At 41.6% G+C, this 21,061-nt stretch overlaps 1 protein-coding gene across 4 annotated transcripts in view; it reads left to right on the top strand.

Annotated features, from left to right (window-relative positions):
- evla (Enah/Vasp-like a) overlaps nt 1-20,920 on the top strand; it is an 85,036-nt gene extending 64,116 nt beyond the window's left edge. For 2 of the 4 annotated variants that reach the window (XM_034194956.1, XM_034194958.1), the window contains 11 exons: nt 1,238-1,295; nt 3,741-3,802; nt 4,783-5,673; nt 12,003-12,259; nt 12,405-12,520; nt 12,669-12,696; nt 17,791-17,827; nt 17,936-17,996; nt 18,249-18,306; nt 18,404-18,461; nt 20,112-20,920. In XM_034194956.1, the coding sequence (XP_034050847.1) occupies nt 1,238-1,295; nt 3,741-3,802; nt 4,783-5,673; nt 12,003-12,259; nt 12,405-12,520; nt 12,669-12,696; nt 17,791-17,827; nt 17,936-17,996; nt 18,249-18,306; nt 18,404-18,461; nt 20,112-20,149 (1,664 nt within the window). In that variant the 3' untranslated portion in view covers nt 20,150-20,920. The remainder of the gene's footprint in view (nt 1-1,237; nt 1,296-3,740; nt 3,803-4,782; nt 5,674-12,002; nt 12,260-12,404; nt 12,521-12,668; nt 12,697-17,790; nt 17,828-17,935; nt 17,997-18,248; nt 18,307-18,403; nt 18,462-20,111) is intronic. The other 2 variants (XM_034194957.1, XM_034194959.1) reach the window with 2 other exon arrangements.
- The last annotated feature ends 141 nt before the right edge of the window (nt 20,921-21,061 follow it).

The following is a 21,061-nucleotide window of genomic DNA, read 5'->3' as shown; positions in this document are numbered from 1 at the left end:
TGAGAAGCTACGACTCCCCCTGAACTGGACACCAGTCCATCATAGGTTACTTTCCCAACCAAGGCCGGTACCCATTTACAGCTGGATGGACTTGAACAAAGCAGATAAAGTGTCTTGTCCAAGTGCACATAGAGGTAGCTTGACTGAGAATTGAACCCATTAGCCCAACTCCTGTCCCACTGAGCTACTTGCTCTGTTTCATTTTGTTTCCTTGTCATTGCGCAACTTTCCATCTGTGTCTAAATCTCACATTATTTCATGAGTATGAAAAACAAAAACCAGTTCGAGTGACTCATAATATTTTCCCACACTGGATATTTAAGCTGTGATTAGACAGATATGTAAATATTTGATTTATGTTTTCAGCTGTATGAGTTGTACAAATATTATTGAACATAGTCGCATATTAAACTCAGTTTAGAACTTGTAAATGTAAAACTGACTCACTTTTTTGGTTTCTGCAGCCAGTACACTCTGAGTGTCAGCCCCAAGCTCAGATAAATGAATAGGGTTGCGTTAGGAAGGGCATCCATCATAAAACAAGTTAAAATAACCATGCAGAGTACAGATGGAATTTTCATACCAGATCGGTTGAGGCCCGGGTTAAAAACAACCACCACCATTGCCGTTGCCCTACAGGGTGTCGGTGGAAACTGGGCTACTGTTGGGTGAAGAAGAAGAAGAGGAGGAGAACGTGTCCACAGACAGTGGGAGAAGAGGAAAAGTAGAAGGGTGGAAGTGAGAGTCGGGACTTTGAATGTTGGCAGTATGACTGGTAAAGGGAGAGAGCTGGCTGATATGATGGAGAGGAGAAAGGAAGATATATTGTGCGTGCAAGAGACCAAGTGGAAGGGAAGAAAGAGCGGGAGAATAGGCAGTGGGTTCAAGTTGTTGTATCATGGTGTGAATAGGAAGAGAAATGGTGTTGGGATTATTTTAAAGGAAGAGTATGTTAAGGGTGTGCAGAGAAATTATTACAATGTTTTAGGCACACTTTGTCTCATTCCTCAGCTTTGGGGATGAGCTAATTAGCTAGATAGATGTTTTGGCCCTAGCATGTTGAGCTTGGTGAATAAGTGTATAATAAGTGTGTATTATAAGTGAATAATATGTAGATCTTGGTTTGGTTCCCACTCACACCACAGATCTGTATCCATGGACAAGACACCTCATCTGTATTGTCCAGAGGTCTCAGTCCACCCGGGTGAACTTTTCTTCTTTGTGTTGTATCTTTCAGGTCCTGTTGTCCAGCGCCAAAACGGGCCCTCATCAGAAGAAAGCGATGCACAGAGGAGGTAATGTTTCTCACGTTTGTTGTATATGTCCTAGCAGAGTCACACGTGCACCATTCAACCAGTCCAGAACAGGATGCATGTCTACAGTGTGCTTCTTATGAGCTGCGTGACCACAATACATTTCCAGGCAGAGTCCAACAGAATATGCAAAAGGCCTCCGTTGAAGAAGCCGGCAGATTGGGTCGTCTTGGGTTGGATTGGGTCATCTCAGCAGACATGTCTTTGTAAAGGGCAAAGTTTAGTTTGTTGAACAATCGTAATCCAGTAACACCAGACATAAAGGCAGCTTCATAAATAACAGGAAAAAATAGAATTGACAGCTCCTTTCCATTTCAAGCTACACAGGCAGATGCAGATTGTTTATGATTTTTGAATGCTTGTTTTTAAGAAACCTGTTGACCTACACTGATAGGCCACTTCATCAGGTACACCTTTTGGTAACAGGGTAGAACCCCTTTTACTTTCGGGACAGATTTAATTCTTTGTAGCATAGATTCACCAAGATGTTGGAAACATTTTTCAGAGGTTTTGTTCCATATTGACATCACACAGTTGCTACACCCTCACACCACCAGCAGCCTGAACTGGTGATACAAGGCAGGATGGATCATGCTTTCATTTTGTGACCCTACCATGTGAATGTCCCAACAGAACAGCAGGCTCGTGACACCGCAAAATGTTTTTCCAATCTTCCATTGTGTTTTTTTTTGTTTTTTTTTTGGAGCCTGTAGCCTTATGATGCGTTTACACATAATGATGGCAAGTTACGAATGCCATGAAGTACACATTCTTGGCCGCTGATCACGAAAATGATGATTTGAGACAGAGGCGTCAGGTGTCCTCAGGAACTGCTGCAACCTGTTACCACGCGTTATGATTAATGGCATGTGTTGCTGGAGAATTATCAGGAACCATTATGCACGGTCAAGAATAATGCTCCGCGCTGTCAGCTGTTGTGAATGAGGTGAATTGTCTCCAGACACACCCACATATTCATCCTACCATCAGTTACTGAACAATTCAGATCGCTCCAGTTTACTCCTCAAAATCCACAGCAGAAGAACTTTCTGACTGCATGCTTAGTTAGGCTCTGTGCCAAGGAGTGATGCAGAGAAGAGGAGGAGACTGAGAGAGCCAGATGTGTGGCTTGACGTGGCTCTCGTCTTACTCGTTTTCCCAAACCTCAAGCACAGCAGCAGCAACAGGTGGAACACCTGCAGGAGCGCGCTGATGAGCATTGGAACAAAACTTTTAGCCGACTTGGCATCACTGTCCTTCTTTGGCATATTGCAGCAATGAAACTGAATGCGGTGCCGCAGGGTTTAGTTATGTGCACATCAGAAAAGAACGCTGTCGTGCGCTATTAAGGATCACCGCAAATCAAGACGGATCAACATGCTCAGTTGCGACCTCCACGACATGAGGCAAAATGAGGGTGGTGCGTGATATTCAGGTAAGATTTTTTGACAGTCAAAAACATGCTCCACGAAAATCACGCACCAACACGCACTATTAAGAAACCTATTCAGATGCATTAAGTCACATTAAGAATGTCAGGAATGTGCCAAGAATGACGCCACTATGGCATTCGTAACGCATCTTGTCTATGTGTAAATGCACCATTAGTTTGCTGTTCTTAGCTGACAGCATGTGGCACCCGCTACAGTCTTCTGCTTCAAGGTTGGACATGTTGTGTGATGAGAAATGCTCTTCTGCATACTTTGATTAGAACATGTACCTTTCTATCAGCTCAAACCAGTCTGGCCAAGGCATTTTCACACATACAACCACCACTGACTGGATGTTTCTCCTGTTTCAGACCATTTTCTGTAGACCCTAGAGATGGTTGTGTGTGACAGTCCAGCACAATCAGCAGTTGTTTTTAACACATTTTTAACATCCGCATTCCCCAATCTGCAAAACTATGCAATTATCAACGACCCAAACCAACGTGCTAAAAAGATTAATAAATAAAAGGCTAATGGGTGTATGTTATAATGGAATCCATACAGGCGTGGTAGAACATGTTTCCTCATTTAATCCACATTTTATAAAGGGCTGACACTGGAACAAACAAAAATTTGCACAGTGGGTGTAGATTATGCCTCTGGTGTAAACGTGTGAGAGGGCGAAGGAAAGAGAAGATGAAAGTAATCACATCTCAGGCTGTTGTATGTAATTTAAAGAGCCTGTAATATATCTGTAAATTATTAATTACTTAGTGGGAACTCTGCTCTGTCACTTTTTAACTTTTCTGACCAAACTCACCAGCGCAACAATATTCGCTTGATAAAAGAGTGCATAACATGACCCCTTCCTGGACATAGCAACTTTTCACTGCTGATGAGATCGTTCTTAAGACAACGAACCAAGGTACACATTAGACCTGATTTCTTAAAGACAAACTCCAGCTTTAAACAGGAGTGACACCCTTGCACTTGATAGGATGATGGAGCAACATCAGATGCAGGCGCACAAGGAGAGAGAGCGACGGACATCAGGATCAGGTGAGGCTTAAACACACACACACCCACACCCAGCTACACACACACACACACATACACACACACATAGTCAGGCTCCCATGGAAATCCAAAGCGGTTTGACGGCTGTGGACTGCTGGTTTCTTAGCTACGCACAAATATTACAGATAAAAGCAAAGCGTGTGCACAATTGTAAATTGCATACATCAAGTATAAATAAACAACTTTGCTTGTGAGGATCTTTGTTTCAAGAGCAGACTTATAGGTGTTGAGTCATGCTGTAGTTTCCCCATGTAAACACGTTATTTTACCATGATTAATTGTCACAGATTAATACACATGATGATACACATGAGTAAATAGGTTTCCCCTGTGTTGCTTGTTAAGTTTTCCCTTTTTGTATAGTTTCAACCACTGCTCCCCAGTCTGTATCCCCTGATGCTTTTTACCCAGGTGCACATGTAAATGTTCAAGTCTGCCCCTTAAATCCACATTCAGACTTAAACACCCCCGCCGCTGCCCCTCCCTCCTTTGTCAGTGGTGGAATAGGCGCCCCTCCGTCCGTCCCTGCAACATGCTCAGTCGCCATCTCTTTCTTCCAGCAGTTGTTGGGGGGAAATGCCATATGCTTTTTCTGGTCATGGCTCAGCCATGTTGCATTCTGCTGCTTGTTCTTTTTATGATATTTTAAATCTTTTTTTGCTGATGCTTCTGTTTTTGGATTGCGCCTGATTTTTTTTTTTTCTCTCATCATTACTTGCTTGGTTGCTCAGTTGGTTGCTTTTCATTCTTCTCACGGTTTTCTCTTTTCTTTTTTCCTTTGTTTGTTGCCCTCGTTCGTCCTCCTCTTCGTCTGCATCTCCTCTCTCTCTCTCTCTCTCTCTCTCTCTCTCTCTCTCTCTCTCTCTCTCTCTCTCTCTCTCTCTCTCTCTCTCTCTCTCTCTCTCTCTCTCTCTCTCTCTTCTCTGTATCTCTCTGTCTCTCTCTCTGTTTGCCCGTCACAGTCGTTTCCACACTCCAATATAAAGTCTCCACCCCTCCCACCCACCCAGACACTCCTCATGAGTACAGACAGTACAGAGCTAGTACACTGCCTCCTTCCTACGTCCGTGTGGCCTCCTCCTCTCCTCCCTCGTCTGCCTCTTCCTCTCCCTCTCAGGAGAGAGAAGCAGGGGCAGCCAGGGATAAGGCTCAGCTCTCTTCTCAGCTCTCCACCTCGCTGGCATCAGCCTTTTCCCCAGTCCAGGCAGGAGTGACGACGCAGGGCCGACAGGTCCGTCAGATCCCCCTGTCTCCACCCACAGCAGCCAGACACCTACACCATCAGCAGCACCAACAAGACATCATGCTCCCCCCCAAACATGGCACCTGGTCTGCCTCCCACATGCATCAAATGTATGCCCAGTTTCCCCCCTCCTCCTCTCCCCCAGTTATGATGGCCATGCCCGTGAAGCAGGGATTTCCCCCACAGCCCGTCCTCCCTGTGGCTCACCCTCTCCCAACCATGAACCCGAGAATGAAACCCCCACCACTTGACGCACATCAGTATCCTCAGCACCAGCCCCACCCTCACTCCAACTGCTACCCAGACAACTCCAACTCTCCTCATTCCCAGCAGCATCTGCCCCCCAATCCACAGTACTGCGAGGCCACCACACTGCCCACTCTGATAGGTCAAACAGCCTCAGGTCCCACCCCCAACCAGCTCCACTATCCACCCTCCTTCCACCCTCAGCAGCAGCAGCAGGTGTACCACAAGCAGGTCCAACCCTCCATCACCACCACCACATACTCTTCCTCTTCCTCACCCCCCTCTTACACTGCCATGTCTGACGGGGGTTCGCCTAAGAAGAGCCCCTCCCCTGTCCCCCAGCAGGCCCCTGTGGCCAGCACCAGTAAGTATGAGGAGGAGAGAGGAGGAGGAAGTCTCTCAGCAGAGGGATGTTTCATGTGTATAGTGTGTCTGTGAGTATGTGTACACATGTGCAAGCCAAAATGTAGTAACCACACTTTACCAGTTACGTTATGCATAAAAAGGACATTAAAATTCAGCACATCAGCCCGCACGCGGGGGACAAATCCGACTTAAGTCAAACGAAGGGGCAGACGTTTATAAATTGAGCCCTGCAATACAGATGGTTTGTATTTTCCATAGTGCAGTTATTAAATTCAGGTAATAACACTCAGTTTTATTATACACTGTAAAAAAAAAAGTCTGTGAAATTAACGGTGAAATCCTGTGAAATCACGACATAGCAAAAACTGTAAAACAATGGAGTAGTGTTTAATTTACAGCAATTATTGCTGTAAATTAAAATGTGGAACGAAACTGAACTGTGAATTTAACAGTACAAATATGTTACGGTAATCATATACCATTGTAGAATTTACAAATAACTGTAGTTTAACAAACTGTAATACCAAAAACTCTACAATACAGTTAGATTTTACAGTTGAGAATTTTCACAAATACAGTAAAATACTGATAATTAGGGGTTTGAAAAAGGAGGCGGTGTGTCTGTTTAAACTACATTTTGAGGATAATTAAACATAAGGTGACTGGTTTGCAGAGATTTTATCTTCTAAATAAAATGACAACAGATTTACCCCAGAAAATTTACATATTTTATGTAAAATCATTTTCATATTCACTGTAATTTTTACAGAATTCTTTTGGTAACCACAGATGTCAAAATCTTTATGTAAAAAGAAGGGATTTTTTTTTTTTTTTTTTTTTTTACAGTTTATGTATTTTGTTTTTTATGTCAGTGCTGCATTGTTATTTGTGGAAATGCAGTTCAAGTACAGATAGTTTCTAAAGCATGCCCTTGATGCTGCATTCATTGAACCAAAAAAAGATCTGAAAACAGGGTTTCCACTTTCACAAATTAAGAGCTGTAACCTAAACATGGCGGTTCTTGGCCATTCGACTCAAATAAATTCCCACCCACCATGTGCTATTGACACCGCTAATGCTGGTTCACACGGCAAGATTTTAAATTGTCTGTAGGTTTCCAAAACCTGAGAGACTGCACACATGGAGATAAAAAAAAAAAACAAAAACAAAAAATTATAGCTCTAACAGGTTGGGTCGTACAGTGTGTGGTGTGCAGCCACATGATAAAGACAACACACCACACACGAACAGATTTCACACACAAACATTCCCAGGTCAGACAGGAAATCTTCCACAACCTCTCGAGATTAAACCTGAGAGAAAAACAATACAAAAACAAAAAAGGCGTTTTTTTTTTTTTTCCCCAAAGAAGTGGAGACAGCGTGACCACCGGACTTTCTGGTGCGCCATAACATCCATTTTGATTTTTGATTCTGCTTTGTGCATCCATCACCTTGCTTTCTGATTGGCTACACGTCACATTCAGCAGGCTGCGTGCTCGTTTGTGGTCGGGGGACACAACACACACGGGGATATTGGGCCAAGAGAATCCAACATGTTGAATATCCCTGATTTGTGGTCTGACGTCCTTCTGAGCAGACTAGAGCACTCTTAACACATCACACACGGCAGGAATATTTGATAAGATTATCTTTAGCGCCTTAAGATTGTCAGAAGGGGAAGATTGGGTCTGAAATCGTCCTATTTATCTTGCCGTGTGAACCAGGTATAAGACATCACCATGATGCTTACTACATCGCACCAGCGTCACGAGACACCGCCGTGACCTCTTCTAAACCTGGCAAACCATCAACAAGAATCATCGTCAGTTGTCATGACATCAGTTCAAAATGTTACAGTGCCAGAACCACATGCCACGGACATGTTAAAGATGTTGATGAGACATCGCCATGGATTGCACGTCACAGCAAAATGCGCACCGACAGTAAATCTCCAATAAATGTAGAGTGCTCTACTTATTTTCACCATTGTGAAATATGGGCAGTCATGATGGATGCTGTTGTAGCGGTAGAGGAAGAATGTGTGCTGTCATGTGATCTTGGCAGCGTCTTGGCGGTTTCTGGCCGATGCCTGGTGGGTTTCGTGTTGTGTTTGTGACACTTTGTAACAGTTCTTAAGAGATTCTTGCTGTTTTGTAGCCATTTTTTTTCCGCTTTGCGTATCACCAAGAACACTCACCCATGTCTCAGCAAAATGATGTCACAAAACCTCGAGGACAGTAGCTGGGATTCTAGTTCCGATTTGTGCAAAAGTTAAGCGATATTTTCAGAATGTTGACCAAACAGTGCAGTGAAATGACAGTACATTCACTGATGCAGTGCAGCTGATGAGTTTTGTCCTCTTGAAATAACTGAGATTCCAGAAAGAACTTTAATTCCATTCATCATGGCGACGCATGGGTCCCAATTAATATTGACATTTTTTTTTTTAATAATTCAGTCTTGTCATGGTGTAATCTCTTCTAAGGTTTAACAAGCTCTCCATCTCTTAATCCATCTGCACGTACTGCTCCATGTATTTTAGGGTGTCATGTGACTTTTTTGCTTATTGTGACCTGTAATAGCAAAAAAAAAAAAAAAAAGTTTACATTCTGGTTTTGCAAAATATGGCTTCTTGGAATCGCCTCAATATGTCTGCGATATTTGAGGCTTTTTTCTTTCTTTTCTTAAATGCACGTTTCCATTAAGTGTGTTATAAATTTGCTACCTCAAATTTCACAATCCTGTTAAACATTGTGACAGTGGGAAACCCCCTGTGTAACACTTCCTTTTCAGAAGTTATCAGAAATGCAAATCTGATAGACATTAAAAAAAAACAAAAAACACAAGTTTGTTGCAGTAATGCTGCATTCACATGTTAATGGTTGAAGAACTGTTGTCCTCATCATTCTAACAGAATCACTGACAGCTACAGACACAGATGACCGCGGTAATTCAAATCAAATCAATTTTATTTATATAGCGCCAAATCACAACAAACAGTTGCCCCAAGGCGCCTTATATTGTAAGGCAAGGCCATACAATAATTACGGAAAAACCCCAACGGTCAGCTCTGCCTCCCATTCTACTCTTACAAACCCTAGGAACTACAAGTAAGCCTGCAGTCTGAGAGCGAAGCGCTCTATTGGGGTGATATGGTACTATGAGGTCCCTAAGATAAGATGGGACCTGATTATTCAAAACCTTATAAGTAAGAAGAAGAATTTTAAATTCTATTCTAGAATTAACAGGAAGCCAATGAAGAGAGGCCAATATGGGTGAGATATGCTCTCTCCTTCTAGTCCCTGTTAGCACTTTAGCTGCAGCATTTTGAATTAACTGAAGGCTTTTTAGGGAACTTTTAGGACAACCTGATAATAATGAATTACAATAGTCCAGCATAGAGGAAATAAATGCATGAATTAGTTTTTCAGCATCACTCTGAGACCAGACCTTTCTAATTTTAGAGATATTGCGCAAATGCAAAAAAGCAGTCCTACATATTTGTTTAATATGCGCATTGAATGACATATCCTAATCAAAAATGACTCCAAGATTTCTCACAGTATTACTAGAGGTCAGGGTAATGCCATCCAGAGTAAGGATCTGGTTAGACACCATGTTTCTAAGATTTGTGGGGCCCAAGTACAATAACTTCAGTTTTATCTGAGTTTAAAAGCAGGAAATTAGAGGTCATCCATGTCTTTATGTCTGTAAGACAATCCTGCAGTTTAGCTAATTGGTGTGTGTCCTCTGGCTTCATGGATAGATAAAGCTGGGTATCATCTGCGTAACAATGAAAATTTAAGCAATGGCGTCTAATAATACTGCCTAAGGGAAGCATGTATAAAGTGAATAAAATTGGTCCTAGCACAGAACCTTGTGGAACTCCATAATTAACCTTAGTCTGTGAAGAAGATTCCCCATTTACATGAACAAATTGTAATCTATTAGATAAATATGATTCAAACCACCGCAGCGCAGTGCCTTTAATACCTATGGCATGCTCTAATCTCTGTAATAAAATTTTATGGTCAACAGTATCAAAAGCAGCACTGAGGTCTAACAGAAGAAAGCACAGAGATGAGTCCACTGTCCAAGTAATGGTTTAATTACTGCCACCTTAAAAGCCTGTGGTACATAGCCAACTAATAAAGATAGATTGATCATATTTAAGATCGAAGCATTAATTAATGGTAGGGATTCACAGACTCAAAAGCTGCAATTTCATTAAAACATTTTGCATTGTTATATAAAACAGGAGTGCTTTACCTGTTTGAAGTATTCACTTTGAAAAATCATCTTTTTGTGATGTTACGTAATTTTTCTTAGCAGAATCGCTTTTCTGATATTAAACAGGATGCGTCTGCACCAAAAGGATGACAGTCTCACTGTTTATCTTTGATCACCCTTGAGAATAACTTCTGGTTTGTTCTCGTAGTCGTGCCTAATTGAAAAAGTTTAAAGTTTTTATCTTTTGGCAGTGTTTAACCCCTTGGTGTGTGTGTGTGTGTCTTTCAAACCCAGTGACAACAGCAGCATTTTTCATCATCTTCTCATTTGAAAGAATAAAATGTGCCCTTTATTACAAAATGCAATCAGCAGCTTTCAGTGTTTGAATTCCCTACTGGATGACCTTAAAAAAGCCCATGCCCCCCCCCAAAAAAAAGTGTTTTCTATCAGCTCCACCCCATCAGCATGTGAATGCATCATAAACCTTTCAGATATATGAATTTCCTGTTCAGAACAATAACATGGAAAGAAAAATTTATTTAAAAACAGTCCCAAATTGCAGGATATTATCATTAGGCCTACACAAAAATTAAAATGAAGTACGTTTGTGGTCAGAATTACGGGCACCCTCATATTTTAAGTTGCACATTTTAATGTATGTGCAGAAACAAATGCAAACATGCCAATTTTTTTTTTTTATGAAAATATTTTAAGAAAAATTTAAAGTTACTGAACAGAAACAACAAAACAAAATGCTTTTCAAAACCAAAAAAATGCAGTATAGATATAAAATGTATGTTGGACATAGTTATTGGTACCTTTTGATGAATTAACAGTAAATCATCACTTTCTCACTAGGTTATCTTTACGCGAATCAGGGGCTGTGTATATAAACAATTTGTGTTTCTTGGACTTTATTCACGCCAGTTATTAAGAAATGGTAGATCTGTCTGCAGTGGGCAGCTCTCTGAGTGACTGTGCAAGAAGGAGACTTGTGAGAGAAGCCATTAAGACACCCGTGACAATTCTGAAAGTGTTATAGGATTCTGCGGTTGTGATTGGAGAGTTTGTGTGCAACCTTTAGTTGTTATAGTGCAACTTATTATAGTGTTTGTTATAATATATTGTAGTGTTTATTTGTTGCAACTTGTTATAGTGTTTTAGTTGTTATAGTGCAACTTATTATAGTGTTTGTTATAATATATTATAGTGTTTATTTGTTGCAACTTGTTATAGTGTTTTAGTTGTTATAGTGCAACTTATTATAGTGTTGGTTATAATATATTATAGTGTTTATTTGTTGCAACTTGTTATAGTGTTTTAGTTGTTATAGTGCAACTTATTATAGTGTTTGTTATAATATATTATAGTGTTTATTTGTTGCAACTTGTTATAGTGTTTTAGTTGTTATAGTGCAACTTATAGTGTTTGTTATAATATATTATAGTGTTTATTTGTTGCAACTTGTTATAGTGTTTTAGTTGTTATAGTGCAACTTATTATAGTGTTTGTTATAATATATTATAGTGTTTGTTACTTGTTGCAACTTGTTATAGTGTTTTAGTTGTTATAGTGCAACTTTTCACTGTTGGATCCCCAGTCGCAGCTTCATGGTGGAGGCCAAGAGAGGATTTTTATGTGCCTTCTGACAAACTGTAGCTGAAGTTTCATGTTTTCTATTTAAGACCATCCTTCTGTTTGGCTCACTCCATCATGAAGCTGTGACTGGTGATGCAACAGTCAAAAGTTGCACTATGCATAGCTTCTCCAAATACAACCGCAGGAGCCTGTAAGTCTTTCACGGTTGTCACAGGTGTCTCGGGGGCTTCCCTCACGTGCCTCATTGAGAAATGTTTGACTATACAACCAGTTTTGAAAATGCTTATTATTCATAAGATCTTCAGATCAGCAGATTTTCCATTTGTTCCACAGTGGTGTAAAGTCCTGCACTAAACACAAGTACTGTAGTTGTTCTGCTGTATGTGGTGTATCATTGCTGAGACACTGTTCAGGAGTTCCAGGGTGCAAAAAGCTGAAACAGCTTCACTGACTGTTGCCTTAGTCGTTAACCGGTGTGTACTTTTACCCCTCCCAGGCCCTCCTGTTTCTGCAGGTCACCCGTCTTCTTTGCTTTCTGTTGCACCTCCTCCAGCTGTGGTACCAGGACCCATAGCTGGTCCTCCAGCCCCGCCACCACCTCCTGGGCCACCGCCACCTATGGCAGTGCCCCCACCCATGCCCCCTCCACTGCCCACTGGCGGAGGGCCTCCGGGGGGCCCACCAGGGGTCCAACACCAACCCTCAGGATTGGCTGCAGCATTGGCTGGAGCCAAACTACGTAAAGTCCAGAGGGTGAGCCTCCTTGGTTGAACCTCAGGAAGTGTTGCTTGAATGACTGTCAGAGTTTAGTCTTTAGATGTGTATCTTCATCTGCAAAAGCAGACAAAATTCTCTGTCAGTTCCGAAACTGGAGCTCATGGTGCAATGTCTTCTTCAGGATGAGAGCAGCCCACCGGGGTCTGGAGGCAAAAGCGACTCCAACCGGTCTAGCGGTGGCAGTGGTGGTGGTGGGGAGGGGCTAATGCAAGAGATGAACGCCTTACTAGCTCGCAGGTGAATCGGCTGCACAAACACACCCACCCTGGTTATCACTACTGGCAACGTGTTTTTGAAAAGGTCACATGCTCTTGTCGGACTTGGCTTCCCCTAAACGTCCCACGTGTCTCACTGTTCTTCATGTCTTCATTTCTCATCCTCATAGACGGAAAGCTTCAGAGAAACCTGATGAAGTAAGTGTTGGAATTCAGAGCGCTTTCACTACTAATGTTTATTTCAGTCAAATTGTTGTGCCTTTGTTCTGATAGTTGGTGAACTCAAACAATCAAACCAAGATCTGCCTGAAAAGCCGGGACTCAGTTGACACCCAGAGCGAAACGTGGCACAGTTCACTTGTAGTGGCGATGCAGTTCGACCCAAATATCTGAGCCATATGGGAATTCTGCCCACTGAATATCCAAAATAGTTAATAGCATGTTAGCATCTCTGCTTAACAGGCTTCCAAAGTTGACACCCTAAAGTATAATTCCAGTCAGAATTATTCTTATTCTTCATAATTCTTTTTTAAGTGTCTGAGTGGTGTCCAAAAAATGAGGTGGGCTTCATAGATAATTGGCAAAGCTTCTGGGGAAAACCTGGTCTTGTTAGGAGAGACGGCATCCATCCCACTTTGGATGGAGCAGCTCTCATTTCTAGAAATCTGGCCAATTTTCTTAAATCCTCCAAACCGTGACTATCCAGGGTTGGGACCAGGAAGCAGAGTTGTAGTCTTACACACCTCTCTGCAGCTTCTCTCCCCCTGCCATCCCCTCATTACCCCATCCCCGTAGAGACGGTGCCTGCTCCCAGACTACCAATAACCAACAAAAATCTATTTAAGCATAAAAATTCAAAAAGAAAAAATAATATAGCACCTTCAACTGCACCACAGACTAAAACAGTTAAATGTGGTCTATTAAACATTAGGTCTCTTTCTTCTAAGTCCCTGTTGGTAAATGATATAATAATTGATCAACATATTGATTTATTCTGCCTTACAGAAACCTGGTTACAGCAGGATGAATATGTTAGTTTAAATGAGTCAACACCCCCGAGTCACACTAACTGTCAGAATGCTCGTAGCATGGGCCGGGGCGGAGGATTAGCAGCAATCTTCCATTCCAGCTTATTAATTAATCAAAAACCCAGACAGAGCTTTAATTCATTTGAAAGCTTGACTCTTAGTCTTGTCCATCCAAATTGGAAGTCCCAAAAACCAGTTTTATTTGTTATTATCTATCGTCCACCTGGTCGTTACTGTGAGTTTCTCTGTGAATTTTCAGACCTTTTGTCTGACTTAGTGCTTAGCTCAGATAAGATAATTATAGTGGGCGATTTTAACATCCACACAGATGCTGAGAATGACAGCCTCAACACTGCATTTAATCTATTATTAGACTCTATTGGCTTTGCTCAAAAAGTAAATGAGTCCACCCACCACTTTAATCATATCTTAGATCTTGTTCTGACTTATGGTATGGAAATAGAAGACTTAACAGTATTCCCTGAAAACTCCCTTCTGTCTGATCATTTCTTAATAACATTTACATTTACTCTGATGGACTACCCAGCAGTGGGGAATAAGTTTCATTACACTAGAAGTCTTTCAGAAAGCGCTGTAACTAGGTTTAAGGATATGATTCCTTCTTTATGTTCTCTAATGCCATATACCAACACAGTGCAGAGTAGCTACCTAAACTCTGTAAGTGAGATAGAGTATCTTGTCAATAGTTTTTACATCCTCATTGAAGACAACTTTGGATGCTGTAGCTCCTCTGAAAAAGAGAGCTTTAAATCAGAAGTGCCTGACTCCGTGGTATAACTCACAAACTCGTAGCTTAAAGCAGATAACCCGTAAGTTGGAGAGGAAATGGCGTCTCACTAATTTAGAAGATCTTCACTTAGCCTGGAAAAAGAGTCTGTTGCTCTATAAAAAAGCCCTCCGTAAAGCTAGGACATCTTTCTACTCATCACTAATTGAAGAAAATAAGAACAACCCCAGGTTTCTTTTCAGCACTGTAGCCAGGCTGACAAAGAGTCAGAGCTCTATTGAGCTGAGTATTCCATTAACTTTAACTAGTAATGACTTCATGACTTTCTTTGCTAACAAAATTTTAACTATTAGAGAAAAAATTACTCATAACCATCCCAAAGACGTATCGTTATCTTTGGCTGCTTTCAGTGATGCCGGTATTTGGTTAGACTCTTTCTCTCCGATTGTTCTGTCTGAGTTATTTTCATTAGTTACTTCATCCAAACCATCAACATGTTTATTAGACCCCATTCCTACCAGGCTGCTCAAGGAAGCCCTACCATTATTTAATGCTTCGATCTTAAATATGATCAATCTATCTTTGTTAGTTGGCTATGTACCACAGGCTTTTAAGGTGGCAGTAATTAAACCATTACTTAAAAAGCCATCACTTGACCCAGCTATCTTAGCTAATTATAGGCCAATCTCCAACCTTCCTTTTCTCTCAAAAATTCTTGAAAGGGTAGTTGTAAAACAGCTAACTGATCATCTGCAGAGGAATGGTCTATTTGAAGAGTTTCAGTCAGGTTTTAGAATTCATCATAGTACAGAAACAGCATTAGTGAAGGTTACAAATGATCGTCTTATGGCCTCGGACAGTGGACTCATCTCTGTGCTTGTTCTGTTAGACCTCAGTGCTGCTTTTGATACTGTTGACCATAAAATTTTATTACAGAGATTAGAGCATGCCATAGGTATTAAAGGCACTGCGCTGCGGTGGTTTGAATCATATTTGTCTAATAGGTTACAATTTGTTCATGTAAATGGGGAATCTTCTTCACAGACTAAAGTTAATTATGGAGTTCCACAAGGTTCTGTGCTAGGACCAATTTTATTCACTTCATACATGCTTCCCTTAGGCAGTATTATTAGACGGTATTGCTTAAATTTTCATTGTTACACAGATGATACCCAGCTTTATCTATCCATGAAGCCAGAGGACACACACCAATTAGCTAAACTGCAGGATTGTCTTACAGACATAAAGACATGGATGACCTCTAATTTCCTGCTTTTAAACTGAAGTTATTGTACTTGGCCCCACAAATCTTAGAAACATGGTGTCTAACCAGATCCTTACTGTGGATGGCATTACCCTGACCTCTAGTAATACTGTGAGAAATCTTGGAGTAATTTTTGATCAGGATATGTCATTCAAAGCGCATATTAAACAAATATGTAGGACTGCTTTTTTGCATTTACGCAATATCTCTAAAATCAGAAAGGTCTTGTCTCAGAGTGATGCTGAAAAACTAATTCATGCATTTATTTCCTCTAGGCTGGACTATTGTAATTCATTTTTATCAGGTTGTCCTAAAAGTTCCCTAAAAAGCCTTCAGTTAATTCAAATGCTGCAGCTAGAGTACTGACGGGGACTAGAAGGAGAGAGCATATCTCACCCATATTGGCCTCTCTTCATTGGTTTCCTGTTAATTCTAGAATAGAATTTAAAATTCTTCTTCTTACTTATAAGGTTTTGAATAATCAGGTCCCATCTTATCTTAGGGGACCCTCGTAGTACCATATCACCCCAATAGAGCGCTTCGCTCTCAGACTGCAGGCTTACTTGTAGTTCCTAGGGTTTGTAAGAGTAGAATGGGAGGCAGAGCCTTCAGCTTTCAGGCTCCTCTCCTGTGGAACCAGCTCCCAATTCAGATCAGGGAGACAGACACCCTCTCTACTTTTAAGATTAGGCTTTAAAACTTCCTTTTTGCTAAAGCTTATAGTTAGGGCTGGATCAGGTGACCCTGAACCATCCCTTAGTTATGCTGCTATAGACGTAGACTGCTGGGGGTTCCCATGATGCACTGTTTCTTTCTCTTTTTGCTCTGTATGCACCACTCTGCATTTAATCATTAGTGATCGATCTCTGCTCCCCTCCACAGCATGTCTTTTTCCTGGTTCTCTCCCTCAGCCCCAACCAGTCCCAGCAGAAGACTGCCCCTCCCTGAGCCTGGTTCTGCTGGAGGTTTCTTCCTGTTAAAAGGGAGTTTTTCCTTCCCACTGTAGCCAAGTGCTTGCTCACAGGGGGTCGTTATGACCGTTGGGGTTTTACATAATTATTGTATGGCCTTGCCTTACAATATAAAGCGCCTTGGGGCAACTGTTTGTTGTGATTTGGCGCTATATAAAAAAATTGATTGATTGATTGATTGAATATAATAACATGATTTTTCTTGCATGGAACGGCGGTGTTCTGCTGCCGCCAATAATGCCCTGTGTACCGCTGGATTTATCCAGGCAAATCCTGCGTTACTCCAGGAACTTTTGCATATAGGCACCGCCCCCAGAGTATAATAGGCTGAAGCAGCTGTCACTGCAGGGGGAGGGAGCTCATCTCTCAGCCTTTTCTTCTCCTTCCTTTCCCCCTCCTCAATGTGTTGCTCATCTCCACCACAGGCCTCTCCTCTGCTTCTGAACCAGACCTCTTAGTAAGTCCTTGCCGCTGCCAGTTTTCTTTTAGGAGGCATACTGGAACTTCTCTGCAAAAATGTCTGGAGCTGGCCGCGAGTGAGAGGCCTGCATGCAGCGCGCTAGCGTTTTTATACTGACTGCCGCCTATCGGCCATTTGGAACACCGTTAACCGGGAGGTGGCGTTTAGAAAGGCGTACTGTCCGCTAGCGCCGCCGTTTTGTCTGCCTCTGTCGCCGGTTAAAACGCCTTTGAGGACGTCGATGTGGGCTCTATCACCATTTTACACGCTGTTGGTTAGGGATACAACGCCGGCTGCCAGTTACGGCGGTGTTAACTGCAGCACTACAGGAAGGGGCAGGATGAAACAGCGATTCAAAAGTATCAAACGCCATTGTTCTCGTTGTCTCCGTCATCACGCGAATTCTCCGGGAGCGCTCCCGGAATTATTCGACATGTTGAATAATTTTTTCGACGATTCCCGGTAAAGCCGGAACTAAACCAAGCCCCCTAGTGCCGGCGTTGACAACAGCGTTTGATCCTTAAGACGGCCAAAAACTCTTTCGCAATGCTTCCGGGAGCTCTTACCGTCTATGTGTAAACAGGGCTTTACTGGCTCCCTTTGATGAATTGACTGTAAATCATCACTTTTACAACCAGTTTTCCGTAGCTATGCCAGTAACCATAACCTTTGCCAAAACAAGCCCTTTAAGGGATTGTAGCCAACAAATCAAACTATACTTGCATGTAAAAGCACTGCGATGGTTTAACACAGTCACTGCATCATTTCCAATTTCTCCTCATGGATGATTTTGCGATGATTCATATCGTTCTCTCCTCTAGGACGACTCTTGTGCACGAGGCCAGCAAAACTCTACAGGTATGAAGAGCTTTTCCACCGCAGGTCCACAGCACAGCTTCTACATTTCTTCATTACATACTTTATATGTTGTGTTCTTATATTTATTGTATTATCTAACCTCACCAGATGCCATGAAGAAGCCATGGGAGCGGTCTAACTCTGCAGAAAAGTCCTCTTTGGTGTCCAGGTGTGCTGCGATAAGGAGTAACAGTAGCGTGTTTTAAATGTGGAGAAGATCAGAAACCTCGAATATAATCCATGGATATTTTGAATAATCCTCATCCTTTGTACGACTGGAAAGAGGACACGCGGCACAGATTAGACACTGATATAAAGAGAATGAACTGAACAAAAAGCCTTTTAACAGTGAAAGCCTTTAATAAGTGTTGCTTTTCTGCTGCTTAATGTCTTTATTGTGGTTTATCCTCGTGTGTTGCAGAGTGAGACCCATTGGTAGCACTAGTGAAGCAGACACAGAGTTTGACAGGATGAAACAGGTCAGTTTACATAAAATCCACCTTCACTGTGTTACTTAAGCTTTCATATGCATTCCACACCCTGACGAGAAACTAAGGTGCAGGTCTTGTTTTGCAGGAAATTCTGGATGAAGTCGTGCGCGAGTTGCATAAGGTGAAAGATGAAATCATTCATGGTAAGTGCTGTGGTGCAATTTAAAGTTAAGCATTATTCCACTGGATTAAGAAGGGAACATATAACAAGCAGCAGTGGCCCTGGTGGCCACCAGACCTCAGTTTTGGAAATGAAAGAAACTGACAAACAAGCTCATTTCATAATGTCAAACACACCTGGTCCTAATTTCCATCATACATGTAAATTATATGATTGCTAGCCGAGTTACCCGTTCTACGCACGGTTAATAGAAAAGAATTTTAGCCGTGTCATTGTATATTTCATGTCACTTTAGTTAAGGTGTAGTAAGTTGCACTGCATTGTGTGTATGTTGTCGTCATTAATTTTCATAGAGCAATTTGTGACATTCATGAGATTCAAGTGAATGATGATAAAAAGGTGATAGCAATGCTCTGGCATGCCGTACACAGCGGGTACATTTTAATTGAAAAAAATGCATGCTTTAACTGGCACACGGCGTACGTTGGCCCGTTCAGATTGTAATTAAAGTGCACCCTAGACAGCAACTACTACATATAAAGTAAAGTGTGATGCTTGTTACCTGACCTGAGTACCATGTGAACTGCGAAAATAAGGGCTCCAGTGAGCGAGTCATGATCTAATAATATATAATGCTGACCGTGTGTGTGTTTGCGCACATACACTTTCAGCCTAAGGGCCCCAATGACCTCCTCCTTGGTGTTCCCAGTCAGCGTGCCACGTTTGGTGTTGATTTCTTAATTACTGTGGCTGTGCATAGCAAACACACACACACGGTCAGCTTTATATATTAGGTTATTTACTGTAAAAAAGGCAACATCTGTCCAGCAGGTGGCAGACAGGCATATGGAATATTACATAATTAAAGCAAACTTACGTTTTGAAATGTTCACCAAATTATACTCAGCTTGTTCAAAGCTTCAGTTGCCGTTGACGGAAAATGAAGCAAGCATGGAAGTGGTAGATCTGCCAGTTTTTTGAATGAGGTTGGTTCCAGAAGCAAGTCACTCCCCATAGACCCCTGCATTATGTTCTCCAACTTAGCTGATCAGTGAAAACAGTATGCACCTGAGCTCAATTTTGGGCTTCATGGCAAAAGCTGAGAGTACTTGTGTGTGTGTTGTCATTTCAGCTGCTCCCGTTTGTATGGGGTTGCCACAGCTGATAGTCAGAGCCGCACTGGTATTTGGCACAGGTTTTACGCCGGATGCACTTCCTGACGCAACTCCAGTTTTACCTGGAGAAACACACACAGAGCTGCTGGTGTTCCAAAGAGGTCTCCCATCCAAGTACTAACCAGATGCCACACTGCTTAGTGTCTGCAATCTGATGGGATCAGGCTGACACAGAGCAGACCAGCTCTCTCTGAATACTTATGTACATGTGATTTTTATTTATTTATTTTTTTTAATAAATCTGCAAAAATCTAAAACAAAAAAACAAATCTTTGTTTCACATTGTCATTATGGGGTATTGTGTGTACAATTTTGAGGAAAAAATGAATTTCATTTATTTTGGAATAAGGGTGTAACATAATAAAATGTGGAAAAAGTGAACAAAAAGTAATTTATTATGCAGATCACTTTTCCCACGTTTGTCTTGACAGACTTGTGAGCACAAAACCTTCTTGTCATAACTCAAAACCACATATCTGTTTTTCCTCTCTTTTCAGCTATCAGACAAGAAATCAGCAGAATCAGTACATCCTAATCTCATCTGAGCAACAGCAGGTGGAGGTGAGCAGAGGGAGGAGCTTGAGATAGATGGACCTGCAGATGCACAGACACGAGGACCGGGGGAATGTTCTCTCAATGTTTCTGCGACCTCACGTCGCCGTGCTGCCAGGCGCAGAGATGTTGTGCCAACATTTGAGTCTGCTGGACAGCAAACCTGTAGAAAGAAAATGAGGAGCGATACAAGAAGAAAGGTTACGATGAGGGATGAAGAAGGAATAAAGGTGGAGTGAACTTTAGAGGATGAAAAATGTGTTGATTCAAGGATGGATGAACTTTCACGTTGATGTCGGTGTTGTGGTCCTCTCTGTGCACCTATAGACTCAGTCGGCCCAGTCTTGCAACTCTGTTCTCTGTTCAGTCCAAGTCTTAAGAAGAAAATATTGTGTTTTCTAAGTTTTTACTGTTTTATTATTTAAAACTTTGTGGTGATGACAATGCTGTTGATGACAGTGGGTATTTTATTGCTATAGAAGGAGAAAGGAAACTAGCACACCATTTATGTCAGCTTTTTATATTTTTTTCTTTTCTTTGTTTTATCCCAGTTTATTTGAGGACAAGCACAATATGAGCAAAATGGTGCTGAAGGTTCATCTGCCATCAGCTGGGATACTTAAAAAAAACAAACAAACGAAAAACAGGCTTATTACTGTGTTTAGCCTGACGTCATGTTTAACCTTTTCTCTCCAGAGATGTTAGAAAGAAGAAAAAAAAAAGATTATTAATGTCTGAATCACAGTTAGCCACTTAAATAAGCCTTTTATCCACAGCCAAGAAACGGAACAAAAGAGCATATTTTTGTCAATTAAATCCAAAAATCAGCAAAAAAAAAACCCAAACCAAAACAAAAGGCTCCAGTTTGATGTGTAAGGCAAACTATTAGTCATCC

This window comes from Thalassophryne amazonica, chromosome 19 (assembly GCF_902500255.1).
Source record: "Thalassophryne amazonica chromosome 19, fThaAma1.1, whole genome shotgun sequence".
In the NCBI taxonomy this organism is placed as follows: Eukaryota; Metazoa; Chordata; class Actinopteri; order Batrachoidiformes; family Batrachoididae; genus Thalassophryne; species Thalassophryne amazonica.
This window is presented reverse-complemented; position numbering and strand designations above follow the sequence as displayed.